The following is a 13,293-nucleotide window of genomic DNA, read 5'->3' as shown; positions in this document are numbered from 1 at the left end:
ACTGTTCCTACCTGTCGTTATATTACTGAAACTGCTGTTCCTGATTTATACCAGCGTGTTAAATGACAGATCATACAAGAGCTTTCTAGGGCAGAGAGGGTAACGTTCACATGTGATAGCTGGAACTTACGAGCAACAGAATCATACGTAACAATTACCTGTCGCCACATATCCGCAGACTGGACACTGGTCTTGAGCATGCTCTAGACAAGGACTTTACTGGAAAGCCATACCGGAGAGAATATTGTAGATCTGCTAAAATCAGCTATTGAAGAATGGAGCATTGCAGACAAGAACCCTGCAACAGTGACTGGCAATGCTTCCAATATGGTTATTGCTGCTCGTGAAGCTAATATGACACACATTAAATGTTTTTAATTACGTCATGTATCGTGAAGACACTGCTGATACCCAGCCCTACTCCACTAAAAGTGCTGAAGGTCCCAGAGATCATTTTGGGGGTTCCATTGTAAGTGTTGTCCATGTTATGGTACACAATTTTTTTAAAATATATTAGTTTATTAAAGTTTTGACAATTTAACAACAAAAAACAAACACGAAAAGCCTCAAACAGATTTTTTTTTTTTTCTGTCTAAAAGAAACCATTCCGTAACCATTAAAGGACAACCAGGCACCCTCACTGCTCTTAATATCAAAGGAGGCCAAATGCTTCAGAAGTTCAGAAGCTATCAGGTTTTTAAATTTATAATTCATGCTTTGGTCTTGCTTCAGTATTTTCTGCCGAGTTCCCCAAACTAACTAACTTGCTTATTCAGTTTTGCAAACTGTGCATGCTGTGCTCTCCATGCCAGAACACTAAGCTCTAGGAAAGTGGTAAGTGAAGTCCTGCTTTCGTTACATTTCTTATAACTGCATCAACGGAGTTAATATCAAACATCACTCGAGGGGACTTCATTTTTGAAACATATTTTGTGCAATTGGCTAATAGTAGGGAGATTTAAATAGCCGCATTTCTTTATTTTACTGTATAGCTACAGTGATTTTTGAAATTTAAAAAAATAAAAATGCCTGTACACAACATCAGAACTACCATTAACTCTGCCAAGAATTGACAAGCACCCTGTAGGCCCTTAAACTTGTCAGTATTACTATAGTACAGTGAAATAAATCCATTATGCTTTTGAGCCATTTCTTTCTGGCAGCAGCCGCTAACATCTTTCAAACAGTTGTTTATGCTTTGGAAGCAATCGGCAAGAAAGCCTGAAATGGATTTCTGCAAAACAAGCAGCCATACACAGACGGTCACGTGAAAGGGGCAACTCGGTAAAGGTTCAGTCCACTCCAATCCAAGTATTCCCAAGTCTTCCAGTTCTCCACGACTGGAACTACGAGAGTATGAACCTCACACAACGCAGGTTTTTCATTACCTACATGAAACGTGAGAGTCCCGCCAAACCCTCCATGCGTAAAGGAGGCGGGTACTGCGTCCGAGAGCCTTGTATGCTTTTTACAGTATCCTATTTCATTTTCTAGTTTTACTGGTTAGTTCAGGTATTCAGTCTTGTCTTCGCTGCTAGCAATGTTGGTATTCAAATATAGAAATGTATAGTCATTGCTGTCTGTCTTGCAGAACTGTGTTTGGACTCTCTCCAGCTGCTGGTTAGGTTTGTTGTTACCTGTAGGGATGTTCTTGCAATAACATGTTGTGCTGTTATCATATGATACAATGACTGTATAAAGATAGGACATTATCTTTTTAGTAAATCGCTGACAAATGACCATAATGTTGTTATTATCAACATACAGATGGATCGGTTTACTAAGGGGGAAAATAGAATGTGTCATGAATTCTGAGAAACGGGAAGATAATTAAAAGTTACGATTTGCAGGGAAAATGTGCATCAAAGATAACCAAGTTAGAAGCCTGATTTGCTTGTCTCTTGTTAACACACAAAGATTGCTCAACCCTTTTTTTTTTGTACTTGTTTGAATTTACCCTCAGTTGGAGTAAAGTGCAATAATTTTGTTTCTTTCTCTAATGCAAGGGAAAACACCTGCTTGTTTAAATATTTTATTTCTTTGTGTTTATTTAAATGGCGCCGCATTGCCTTTTTGGCACCGCATTCTCTGTGTCTCTGCAGTTCTAGCATTCTGTCCTGACGTCACCACATCAGCCAACCCTGTCACAGCGCTTTACTTAGTATTACAGCAAAAAAAATCTGATTTGAAAATCTTGGCTTTAATTAAAAAAAGCATCTTGTGTAGTGCTGTAAGGGTGCTGTTTAAGTGGTGGAAATGGTTAGTATCTAAAGACTATATGAAAAGCCAAGTATAAAATTCCTCATTTCTGATTGCAAGAGCAAGCCATGGCAGCAAAACACAAGCAGTGTCCAGTCAAAAGATCAGGTGAACAATTTCTTATGTGGCTCCCAAACTCTTATCCCAGTCCCTTAAATCCTGTATTTTCCAGAGGGTTTAAAAAAGAAAAAAAAAAAAAAAAAAAAAACAAAAGAAAATCTGCACTCTGGTGATTTTCAGCAGGTTTTAGCTGCTCTCCAAAACAGTAAACCGCTTTCACAGTATTGCTTCGGATGAATGAATCTACAAAGTGGAAAATCGGATAACTTTTCTGACAACAAAGGAAACCCTTTCTGAGCCTTTTGAGGACAAGCCACAGGTTGAGCGAAATGAGAGGATCCACATCTTCACATTTGTTTCTTTAAAGTTGTGTGTGGCCCCACTGGTTGCTAGACTTCATGACTGTAAAAACAATCACATTTTTGATAGGTTGCATAACAGGTTTAGAGCATGTTAATCAGTATTACCAGTCTTAGTCTATTGTCCCTGAGGCGTTTTCTTTACCTAACCAGTGCTGTGTCTCTGTCATGATAATAGTTTTCTCACTTGTCTCGAGTGTGACTTCCTTCTGCAGTGTTAGAGAGATTGGAAGGAAAAAGGCTGCTTTTCTTTGCCTGTTCTGTGCCAGTATTAGAATACTGCAGCATTGCCTCTGTTGATACCAGGGCTTGGCAGTGCTACAGTAGTGGTTTGTTTTTAATATTTTATTTTTCAGTTCTATTACTTTTAAAGACTGAAATATTTAACCAACAATATAAATTAATTATGAAGGTCTGACCGTGCATACAAAAAAGCAAAAAGGTTATTGTTACTATATTCTGCAGTACAGTAATAATAGACAATGAAGCAGAGTAATCATTGAATACTGGAGTGCATCTAATTCTATTGCATTTGTTATGATTTTATGTTTTATTTAGTATTAATGTTCCAATTAACTATTTGTTATTTCAGGACTTCTATTTATTATTTTTTTTAAACAATATTTTTAGGCAGAATTAGGTTTTTAGCACAGGCCATCCAAGAAAGACACTGACTTCTTTCACATGTTTTTGGCAAGCCCAGTCAGACTACAGTTAGCTGTCCTTGCATTTCTAGGATCCATTCTCTAGCTACTGCTTGCAGTATATTCACAACTGACAATTGTGTCGCCGGTAACCAAAGTAGTACAACAAGCGTATTCGTCACTCATTAAATTTAAATTTCATACGCAATTCATATTTTTTTCAATGCATAAAACACCCTGAGTTAACACTGCCTGTCTTTTCATAAGCCTTTCTTGAAATTAGCATCGAGTAAGCAGCATACCGTTATGCAGTAACTGTTCAGTACTGTTGTCTTGAGGATACAGTAAAGATTTAATTTTTTTTTTGTGGTTCTTTTTGAAGCATGTTAACACATTGCAACTCCATAGGCATTGTATACCATGGGAGATCATGCAGATGGAGCAGATGTTCTATGCACATTTCTTTATAAGCCCTTGCAAATTTAGTCTGTGGGGCTCAGACAGGGGTTGCTGCTGGCTTTTCAGGTTTTGAACTGTACAGTGCAGTCGCTCCTCCCACATCTACTTCCATTGGTTTGTGCAAGTGTGCCTAAAGCAGGTACAGAACTAGCTTTATCCACAGTTCTTTGTCTGTGTTTGTATCAATTTCAACAACACTGCAGAAGAGGCAGTCCCTTTTGTTGGTTTGCAGAAGCAGAAATGAAGAGTACAAGAGGAATTAAAGTTGTATGGTACTGTGTTCTGTTGTAGACTTCGCTGGCTTGGTTTATACTGTAATTATTACTGTCATTTGTTTTTGCTGTTCAGAATTTAAAATTGGAACTTGAGTTAACTTTGTATCATTTAGGATTTTATAAAGGTCAATCAAGTCCCCTCTTTCCCTTTTTCTTCTACGCTGAAGAGATTTAATTATTTTTAATCTTTCCTCATAGCTCATGCCATGTGCTGGATCAGCCTAGTTGCGCTTCTCTGTACATTCTCAAGTGCAATTAAGTATTTTTTTTGTAGTGAGGTAACCAGAATTGCACACCAGTATTCTGGAGTCTTTGCATATTGGACATATAGTACGTTAATACTGTAAATATTGATTTTACATAAAAAAATAACTTTTTTTTGTTTTCCTTTTCTTTTGATTAGGGGTGTTACGACTGACTAAGGAGAGTGTGCGTGTCAAACCCCTTCAGTTAAGTTGGTTAATTGCAGCTTTGGACACGATTTCATTTTATTAAAGAAGCCACAGCACCACAGCCAAACTGGACAGCAGGGAACTCCAGGGCAGTGTCGGCCCAGACTTCATCTTGAGGCACCGAAACACTACAGAGCATATGTGTCGTAGAGACCAGGAGACAGAGGCACAGCCCAGCGAACAGAAGGAGCAGCACAAAGACTGTCTGCTGCAGCATGGGGTATGTACAGTACAGGACTCAGAGTTACATCCCTTCCTTATTCCAGGCACCAAGAACCAATGGGGTAAGTACAGTACTGGACTCTACCTGCCAGTTACCACCAAGAACGTATTTTCATTGAAACGCTCCTGACCCAACATCAAACCGCTGCGTTTCATGTGCAACACATACAATATGGGTGGGGTATAGTCTTTTTTTAAATTTCTGTTTTACCTACTGAATGCTTGCTATCATTTAGAACCCTCTCCTGCTAAAACAAATTGCAAGTGAAGCTCTTTACATTAGTAAATGGACTATTGATTAGTACTATTAATTAAGGGTTAGTAACTTTGCATTTTAAATCTATTTTTTTGCCCTTACTAATGGCACATTCCCCTATCTATAACATACAGTGGAGCAACATATTTTCAATTCTCCAGAACTGCATACAGGTGTAGGAAACACAATTCCATTTAAAACTGCAGACTGCTATAGTAGTATAGAAAAGATTACACCTAACAGCAGAGCAGTACACTAATCTAATATACTGTATCAATGCCCATTTGTTTGTTTCCGTAGAAGACAGTGAAACTATTTAATTAGTAGTGGTGCAATCAACAACCTAATTTTAATTGATTAGTCCATGTGCATTTATCGACTATCGATTCATCAGCATTTTATTTTTCAAAATGAAGAACACCCATTATGATTCAGAAGATCCAATAACTAAAAATGAGAACCTTAACACTTAAGAGAACCTTATGTCCCTTTAACACTTTAATAATAAAATAATCAATACTGTTTTTAACAGAAGTCATTTTGATGTGTTAAGTGTTTACCATCTACTTGAAATCCAATAAATTGTCAAACATGACTTTTCTGTCCTCCTTTTCCTTTAACCCAAAAAATTACCAATCTTTCTCATATTTTTACATTTTTAAAAAATAAAATAATTTTGTACCTTTTTTAAATCAGGAAAATGTAAATAGAATAATTAACTAATGTTACTTGTCCAACATGAATCCAGAGGCCTACAGTTTGTATCCTAGCACACAGATGTTGGCTACCTACCATACTAGCACCAATATAATTGCATAACTACATTGACAGTGTTTTAATATGAACTGGCAATGGGAGAATTCAACCTGGGCACGATTTGATCCATCAGTTCACCAAATGTAATCGATGCTCTGGAAATTTAAGGATGGGTGATCAATAATCAATCGATGCATCGATTAATTGTTGCATCTCTTAACTTAGTTATCATAGGTAGTCTTTCTGTAAAGTTACTGAGTGGTGGCAGTAAATCCAGAATTTTTTTTTATGATATAGCGAACAAAATTTCAAAGCAATGAAATATGTTTTCAAAGTAATGGTAACACTGTATAGTACACAGCAGCAATAAGTATTAAACTCTAAGTGTTTTACTGGGAATGAAGGATTTAGGAAGATAAACTGGATTTTTTATAAACGTGTTCCCCCAATTTGGAATGTCCAATTATGTTTTTTTTCTCCTCACCGCAGTGAGTCCCCACACAGCACGGATCTTTTTAGTTATTTGCTTCCTAGGCCATTATTCTTTTGTAAAGTGATCATGCTTCTCTCTGGGTCAGCTTTCAGCAGCTGTAATGATATCCTGATATTTGATAAAGGGGGATGGTGAAATGTTTCACTAAAGGTTTGGTGTTACTTACAAGACAGACATTTTAATGCATAGTGGAACAACATGCACTCTGTTTGTGTATCTAGCAAAGGGATCTGCTAATTCCTAATTTTATATTTTAAAGCTGCACCACGATTGGGTAGGTGGTTCTTAAGATATTTCTAAAAATGTGGGTGTACGCATGGCGCTTCCACTCTCACCAGCGATATTTGACACTCCCCAAATTGACACATATGTGCATTTTTAGCTGCTGTATATTTGGGATCCACCAATCCAGTTGTGAAATGACTTGAAAATTGTAAGCAGACAAATATCCTAGTGGGTCCTTATAATCATATAGTAAGTGCACAGTAGGTGAATGCATTTGGCTAGAATGACCAATCTGAAAGTCTATACGAGGCTCGGAGTGTATGATAAAAAGATTGATGCAGAATCAAAACAGTGCTCACTATGTAGAGTGTGATGCACATGAACTTGAAATCTGACTGACACATGGTTAAAGTTCGCCACCACAGCTGTGAAAGTGGATTTTCTGTGCTTGTTGCTTTGAATTCAAAGTACCGGAGTAGGCTGGATGAGGAACCAGATTTAAGGCTAAAACTGTCATCACTCCAATGTCATCAAGCTGTGACATTTGATAAAACAGCACCAACCATCTCATTAGGAAAGTTAATCAATTTCCCATTTGGCATCATTGTAAATTGCCGCACTATAGTGGAAAGCAAAATGAATAGACTGTCCTTGTATAGCGGCTGTGTGTTTACTATCGTAGTAGTACATGGTGATCCAGGAAGTTTTTGGAGGTTCAGAAGGGGTCCGCACACCCAAAAAGGTTGGGAACTACTGATCTAGAGAACCGTTAAACCATCTGCGATGAAACTTGCTAAGGGCATTCTTTAGTGATTTATTGTACCATAATGCAGGGCTGTACTAGCTGCAGAATACGTGGACATTTGTTCATATGTGTGTATGGCAAACATGTATGTTTACATGTTCATGCGCTACAGTGGATGTAGGTCGTGCTGATTTTACTTTTTCACACTGCTGATGGCTCTGAATGTGCTTTTACAGCCTTGATGGGGGATGTACAGCATGTCACTGACTGACGTACAGTACTTGTTTTACTTCTCACTATTTTGCTTCGATAACAATATTTTAAACTGTAGGTAGAAAAAGCATGTTTTTTTATTTTTTAGTAAAATGATGTTGGAGAAAATGACTTTTTCAAACATGGTGTGTATGTTTAAATATTTAATGTGAAAGATGAAATATGATTTAACACTTCACAGGCTTTAGTAATTTTTTTGTACTGTTGTGTTTTGATGTTGAAATCATTCTCACTAGCCTTGAATAACAAAATAGTGAAACTAAATCTTTGGAAACTCTTAGAAAAATAATAAAGATATGCTTTATTTAAAAAGAAGCCTTTAACCGTTCACCCAAAATAAAGCTACTGTGTCAATTAGTTGCACCAAAGAAGACTGCAGATACAACCATAAAAGAAATCTTTTTAATCAGTGACATGTTACACTTTATTGTTTAATTTTTGTACTGGTTTGGTATTTGCAGTTATTACTGTTGTTCTTCGCTACCACGTGAAAAAGCAAGTTCACCTCCTATCAAGTGAAATCTGCTGGGATTTAAACAAGCTGTACAGGACCTTGTTTCATTCCTGCTTTCATCATGGTCACATTCCACCCTTCACAAAGTTGACTCTGTACAAAGGTCACAGGCTGCTGGGCAAAAACAAAAACCTAGACAAGAGAAACATGTGATTCTCACAACTCAGAACTGTCGGTGGGACTCCTGATGGCCTCAGTTATCGGAAGGCTAAACTTTATGTAATGTCCAAACTGTGTTTCTGATTTATTAACCTAAAATGTGTGTTTTGAAACGGAATTACGTTCTCCCTGGCACAAAATTTGCTACCGTTTTTAACCATTGTATTGTGAAGCTACAATACTAGTACAGTGTACCACCCCATTTAATGAATCGATTTTAAATGGCATCAACTGTTGGGGCAGTTTTGAATGTTTACAGTTAAAGTAAAACTAGGAGACAGCTTTGTGAATGTTCTGTGGTCCTATATTGAAATATAGACTCTTGTTTTTATATTTGAAGCACATACAGCTTTTGGGAGTTGTTTTTATATCATGGTTCCTCATTTATTTCCTGCTGTCTTTCTACAGTTACTTCCCTGATTCTGACAAACGTATGCCGTGCAGCATCCTCATTTTATGGTGTACTTGATAGAAAAGAGATTGAAATAGTGATACCTCGCATATTTTTAAACAAAACCTACTGATCTGATGCTGGGTAAGATGAAACTTTCTCAGGCTTGATAGTAATGAGGCTGAGCTATGGGCTGGTGATGGCTGTGTTTTAGTACTCGTATCTAGAAGCTTGGACTAATAACCAAGCTGGGGTCTTTCCGTTAAATGCAGTTCATACTAAAAAAAAAAAAAAAAAAAAAAAAAAAAATTGTTGTTGTATCACAACGTTGTAACTGCATATATGGCATTCATATTATCTGTGGAGTTAGGAATCGTGAATCATCATTTTATCTTAAACCATAGCTCCCTTAACATATTGCATCCCAGATACAAAGTTATTATTGTTGGTGGTGGGGCTACTTTTATAGTTGAATGAGACTTGCATTAGGCTGTTGGATTGTCCAAACCAGACTTTTTTATTGAAGGCTGGGCAATAATAGGAACTTTTACAGACTCAACCAAAAAAAAAAAAAAAAAAAAATAGAAGCTGTATATTTCGGAGGATCAGGAGCTATTTAGAGGCTTTACACACCAGTGATGCAATCAGGACCAACATTTTGAGACCAAGACCGGATATGTTGAGACAAAGACAGAGACCAGTATTTATGTAAACTACATAAAGTAATATTCAGTGGTTCATAGGCTTAAATAATTGTATTCTTCTGTTTTCACATACACAGATAGGATTGTTCTTCAAAAATTACTTAATCTTTCACATCAGACTTTTAGAAATAATAAAGCAATACAATGCATTCACTTTTAAAAATATTAATATTTTATATTGCTAGTACTGCTACGACTACTACTACTAATATAAGCATGATATAAAATTATGCAAAGGCTGAAGAGTTGTTTGATACATTTCACAGTGGAGTAGCAGATGACACTGGTATAACCAGATTACAGTATTGTGTACATTCTGTTAGATTCATTCTGTTTATTATATATATATATATAAAAAGACAGCAGCTCCCATTAAAATCAAGTCGATATCCACACAGAGTTCTCAATAAAAGCAATAGTATTTATTTCATATCTTTTAAAACTTTACAGCAAACATAGCTTTAGTGACATTAAAAAAAAAAAAAAAAAATCGTATTGGGCTGATGTTTCTCTGCGTTTATTTCTGAGATCTGTCCACTGAACTTGTCTTTAAAACTGTGAACTGTTTCCTAATTTAATCAGGGTTATCTAATAACGACAGAGCGAGTTGAAATATTGTGTTCTACATACAAGCTATACACATGTAAAATAATTGGTTCCTCGCACTTCTGACACCTTTGTGTGGCAATGCTTGCACTTTACCATCCATTTATTATTTTTCCCATCAATTCAAAAATTGAAAAGGCACATTTTATTGCAGAAACCGAAACTAATTTGCAATTTTTTTGATTTGCTGCAGTTTTTAATGCGACTTTAGTAACTCTATCGGTAATTTCATAGCAAAATATTATTGAAAAATAAACAAACAGAAAAGGAAATGTCACGCTCACATTATCTTTTGCTAGTACGGGATTGGCACATCTTCTAATATCTCTAGCCAATCAATGGCTCATTGCTATGGTTTCAACCATGTTAAGTGTATTGTCTATGTTGAGAGGACATTAAATGCTACTAGAGTGTATTTGCATTTTTTTGGAATTAAACCATATATTTTGTCATTCATAACTGTTTTTGTCTGAGTGTGTGTGAAATTGGGTGAAAATGAGGATATAAGATAATCAAGTGTATTGTCAAGACCCGACGTGCGGAGACAGAGACCAAGATCAAGACCAGACGTGCCGAGACAGAGACCAAGATCAAGACCAGACGTGCCGAGACAGAGACCAAGATCAAGACCAGACGTGCCGAGACAGAGACCAAGATCAAGACCAAGCGTGCCGAGACAGAGACCAAGATCAAGACCAAGCGTGCCGAGACCATGACCTAAAAGTGTGATCTCAAGACCAAGTTCCATCTTTGTTACACACAAAGTAAGTTCTTCACAGGAGAGAGAAGACTAAAGCTAAAGAGTCTCAAGTCTCCTCTGAGGCCTGTTAATACAATGATAGGAAAACATTTCACGGCTTATGCCTGCTGATCTGTAAATAACTTGAATATATAAAAAAGTCGCATATATTAAAAGGAGGCATTGATTTTATACTGTACCAGCGTTCATTACTATATATTCATATTTTTGTTTTTCTATCAGTTTGTTGCTCCTCCTTTATACATTAACTTTATTTTGAGGACCACATATCTAAATTTGATCAAACTTGGTATGGAAATTCCTGTAAAATGTAGTTTTATGTGGGTAGAAGCCATGCAGCAGCTCTTGGAATTGTTCACAGAGTACTGTGTATAAGCAAATTTACACGCATTCCTTTTTGCATTGCAAAGCAGCCAGACTGTTACAATGAGGATCAGCAGTAAAGAGTGACACGGGAATAAAACTTGAGTTCTGTCCCATCATAAATTTTCCTGTCCCATCCCATCCTGTGAAAAAAATGTTTCAGTGTAATTTTTGTTCCCCTTCTATCCCACCGGAATTTTTCCCAATCCCGTACTGTTCAGTACGTAACTTACGTTTTCATTCCCATCCCATCCCGTCTTGTCAAAAAAATGTCCTGTCCCATTCATTGCGTCGTGATATATTTAAGAAAAAGAGAAGAGACTGATTTCTTTTAACCTCTCAAACTAAAGTTTGGTAAGTACTGCTCTTTATTGTTGCTCCCACACATTCCTGTGAGATTTAAAGCTCTCTATTCCCCGTCCCATCTGTTCCGTTTCCATCCGTTCCTGCAAACAGAGAAATTTATTTCCATATCACGGGAATCCTATGGGGACTGTGGGAGTCCTGTCCTAATATCTCTCTCTAATCAGCAGTCACTGCTCATTTTGACTTGTATCTGGGTCAAAAGACAGTGGACAGTGCATCTGTTTTGAAAGATTTGAAGATTTTGCTCTTTAGCCCAGTTAAAATATGTATTGAGCAATGTAAGGGCATGCATGGTATACTCCTCATTCATCTCGCAGAGTTTATAAATATTCCCTCCCTGTCTTTACAGGTTATATGATCGTATATGGTTATATTAAATAATTATTTTAAAAAAGGAATACTGGACTGGTCGGTTCTAAATATTATTTTATAGTGGTTTTGCTCTTCTTATGGTGGCATCACCATCACCAATTTCATGGCAAATTCTTTTAATATATTCTTGATGATAAATGTATTAAAGTACAGTACTGTATAAATCTGATAAAGCTGATAATACCTTAGTTGAGTATCTCAATTGTACTACGTTATTGTACCCAAAAACTTTTACATCTCTTTTTTTTCTTTTCTTTCTGAGATACAATATTTTGTTGCTTTCTGTTTTAAATCAGACTCTTCTGATTCAGAATCTATTAACAATGCAGAATGGCTATTTAAATTTACTGAGCGTGTCAGTTTCAAAAGGTATAAATAAAAATAACTAAATCCTGTTAATAGATTATAATAATTGTGAAATGGAATGCTCTTCAGTACGTGTGTTCCTATCTGCAATGTGAAAAACCTGCCATATAACATAACATTAGCCTTTGCTCTTGTTCAGGCAGCTGGTGAATTACAGCTTTAGACTTGGCTTTCCATTTGAATGATGGCCAAGGCTCTTTTGTAACTTCACAATACTTTGGCCTGCTGTGTTGTGCGGCGAGTTGATCCTAGTTACATGTGGCAGAGAGAAGATGAACACCTGGACCACTTCCAAAACACACAAACACTTTTAAACAACAGGGCTATGTCCTCAATTCATCCAACATCAAGAGCAGTAAATCCTTGTCATAAAGAGCAGTAAATCCTTACAAGAAGTCTTCAAGGGTTGGTGTACTGTAGTGCACTCTATAGCCAGAATTCTTATCTGTACAAGCTGATACACACTGGTACCACTTATCGTTCCGGGGGGGCGTGCATGCGTGCGTGCTTGTGGAGCCCAAGTGCATCTACGTCACAGTTCGAGGCTACTGCAACGCCATGGCCGCACAGACGGGCGTTGAGCTAAAGCTTGCTTTGTGTACACCGAGGAGGAGAGAGTCTGCTCCAGAGGAGAGAACTGCTGCACGAAACCCTTCTGCTCCAAGACTGTGCTCGTGAAGACATAGCCCAGCCAAGGCCATCGGAAGAAGCTAGAGTCTCCAAGAGGATGCCGGGACTTGGATAGGTTAGCTTAGGAGATTTGATCCTAACAACCAGTATAGAGAGGTTTTCATATGGTAGGTTCCTGGAGTGGGATGTCTCGTTCTTTTGGTGAGGCTAGTGCTCATCGTGCGTGGCAAACTTTTTTATTTTTAGCTTTGTTTTCTTCTCTTTATTAAATGTGACACTAGGGCCTACAATTGCTGGTACCCTAGTGGTAGCACTTTTGTGTGTTATTAAATCTGCGTGCCTGTGCAGCGTGTCAACACCCACTGCTCTGTGTCTGACTCATTATTATTCATTGAAGACCCACTTGGGTAACATTGCCCTGTTACAGTGAGCTGTTTCTTTAACACTCATTTTGAACAATTATTAACCTTCTGCTGCAATAGCCATTGTCCCTGATCTACCCACAGAAAAGGCATAGGGCAAGCAGTTGTAAAGCTTCCCCACATTGCCACTCCCCAAGCAAGCCTGAAGCCTGCCATACTCTT

At 37.4% G+C, this 13,293-nt stretch overlaps 1 protein-coding gene across 2 annotated transcripts in view; it reads left to right on the top strand.

Annotated features, from left to right (window-relative positions):
- LOC121319536 (adiponectin receptor protein 2-like) overlaps positions 1-13,293 on the top strand; it is a 47,333-nt gene that overhangs the window by 12,928 nt on the left and 21,112 nt on the right. The window contains exons 1-2 of one of the 2 annotated variants that reach the window (XM_041257060.1): positions 3,955-4,053; positions 4,460-4,728. In XM_041257060.1, coding sequence (XP_041112994.1) covers positions 4,648-4,728 — 81 coding nt within the window. In that variant the 5' untranslated portion in view covers positions 3,955-4,053; positions 4,460-4,647. Of the gene's footprint in view, positions 1-3,954; positions 4,054-4,459; positions 4,729-13,293 lie in introns of those variants that run through there. The other variant, XM_041257059.1, reaches the window with a different exon arrangement.

The sequence above is a fragment of the Polyodon spathula genome, chromosome 8 (assembly GCF_017654505.1).
Source record: "Polyodon spathula isolate WHYD16114869_AA chromosome 8, ASM1765450v1, whole genome shotgun sequence".
NCBI lineage: Eukaryota > Metazoa > Chordata > Actinopteri > Acipenseriformes > Polyodontidae > Polyodon > Polyodon spathula.
The sequence above is the reverse complement of the archived record's forward strand: the minus strand, read 5'-3'. Positions and strand labels throughout refer to the sequence as shown.